Source organism: Trypanosoma grayi (genome assembly GCF_000691245.1).
Source record: "Trypanosoma grayi strain ANR4 Tgr_1985_V1, whole genome shotgun sequence".
NCBI classification, from domain to species: domain Eukaryota; phylum Euglenozoa; class Kinetoplastea; order Trypanosomatida; family Trypanosomatidae; genus Trypanosoma; species Trypanosoma grayi.
Window position 1 is genome coordinate 1 of NW_008827603.1, and position 1,574 is coordinate 1,574.

A 1,574-nucleotide genomic window follows, 5' to 3' on the forward strand; every position below is an offset into this window, starting at 1 on the left:
TATTTTTGTTGATCTCACGCCGAATGTGCCTCCCCCCTGAGAGAGCTAAGACCAGTGGGCCAAGTAGGCTTTCAAGCCCCAGTTGAGAGCACTGAGCCGACCGATCCTCCAACGCATGTTTTTCACTGGACCGGCACAACGAAACAGAAAACAAAATACCAAAAGCAACAAAACACAAAACAAAACTACCAAAAATAACAGAACAAAAACAAAAAACACCAAAAATAACAAAATACATAACAAAACAAAGGGACCTCCTTCCACATAGAAATTTAGCAATAACGAACGTGCTCTACGATGGTAGCTGATGGAGCGGAGCCATCGACGAGAGTCGTGAAGACACGAGGAAGAAAAAAAAAATGCCTGTATTTGCAGGTGCAAGGGTTCACCGTGATTCTAGCAGAGGCTGACGACAGCACCGCAAATGCTTCGAGACAGAGTGCGTTCTGTCGTAGCTCCAAAGGTGTGACTTAGTCTCGCGGATCAACTCTCTAAAAGCCTCCATGCGCTTTGCGGTGACTGTGGTTGCCTGCATCTCACCCGCGAGCTGCGCGGCTTCACATGGATTTTATATGAACAATGACACCGTTCGTAATACCCACTGCCTGCATGTTTCTATTTGTCGCTCGTGGCGCGTCGTCTCCCCTTTAGCAGCGGTTCCTCTCGGCCGCGCTGCCTGCCGCTGACAGAAATGCCATCCGCCGATGACTCCCTTGGCTTCTTCCGGTTGACCGAGCCATGTGATTGAAGCCTGAGGTGTCGTTCTGTTTTGAAAACACCACTCCTCACTCTTTCTTTGAACGCGCTTTCGCTGCGTTTCAGGTTTACTTGCACACAAACCTTGGCGACACGCTGTGTCGGACACCGGTGAAATTACACAGAAGGGGAATAACTGCAATTCTGACGTGCTCTGTGAAAGGCAACTGAAGCGTAACGACCATGTGGTGGTTGCGGCATTCGTGAAATACAGGCTACATTGTGTATTGTCCAACTGGCTGCACCTGGTTGAATTTCGTTGTCCTTTTTTTTCCTATTTTATTATTGCTGTCATTATTGTATCCCATTAAGAACGCAAATAAGATCTCATACTATAACATATTTACGCGACAAATGCAATATTGGGTGCTTCTGCCTCTGTTGTTGTTTGGCTGGCTCGCCTGCGCATGCAACGCACAGGCAGTTGATATCCCTGCGGCGCGACCGAGCCTGGAGGACCGGAGGTTCCGTTCCAACACAATTGAGGAGGTCATTGCCAACTACACTGGGCGCATGAAGGACAAGGATCTCGCCACATTGTTTGAAAACTGCTTTCCGAACACGTTGGATACAACCGTCATACGGGCCTCCGAACAGGACAGCTTTATCATCACTGGTGACATTAACGCCATGTGGTTACGGGACTCCATGTTTCAGGTGCTGCCGTACATTCCCTTTGCAAAACAGGATCCGAAGCTGATGGAGATGCTGCATGGGCTGGTGCGGCGCCATCTGCAGTCCGTGTTGATCGATCCCTACGCCAATGGGTTCAACGAGTTTGCCAACGGCAATCATTTCGTGCCTGACAACAGGATCCC

At 49.2% G+C, this 1,574-nt stretch overlaps 1 protein-coding gene across 1 annotated transcript; it reads left to right on the top strand.

Moving 5' to 3' along the window:
- Nucleotides 1-1,110: 1,110 nt before the first annotated feature.
- DQ04_19851000 (DUF1237 domain protein) lies at nt 1,111-1,572 on the top strand (the record flags this gene model as incomplete). The annotated part of the gene is made up of 1 exon (XM_009317862.1): nt 1,111-1,572. A coding segment is annotated over one exon (462 nt), but the record flags the coding sequence as incomplete, so codon positions are not given.
- Nucleotides 1,573-1,574: the final 2 nt, after the last annotated feature.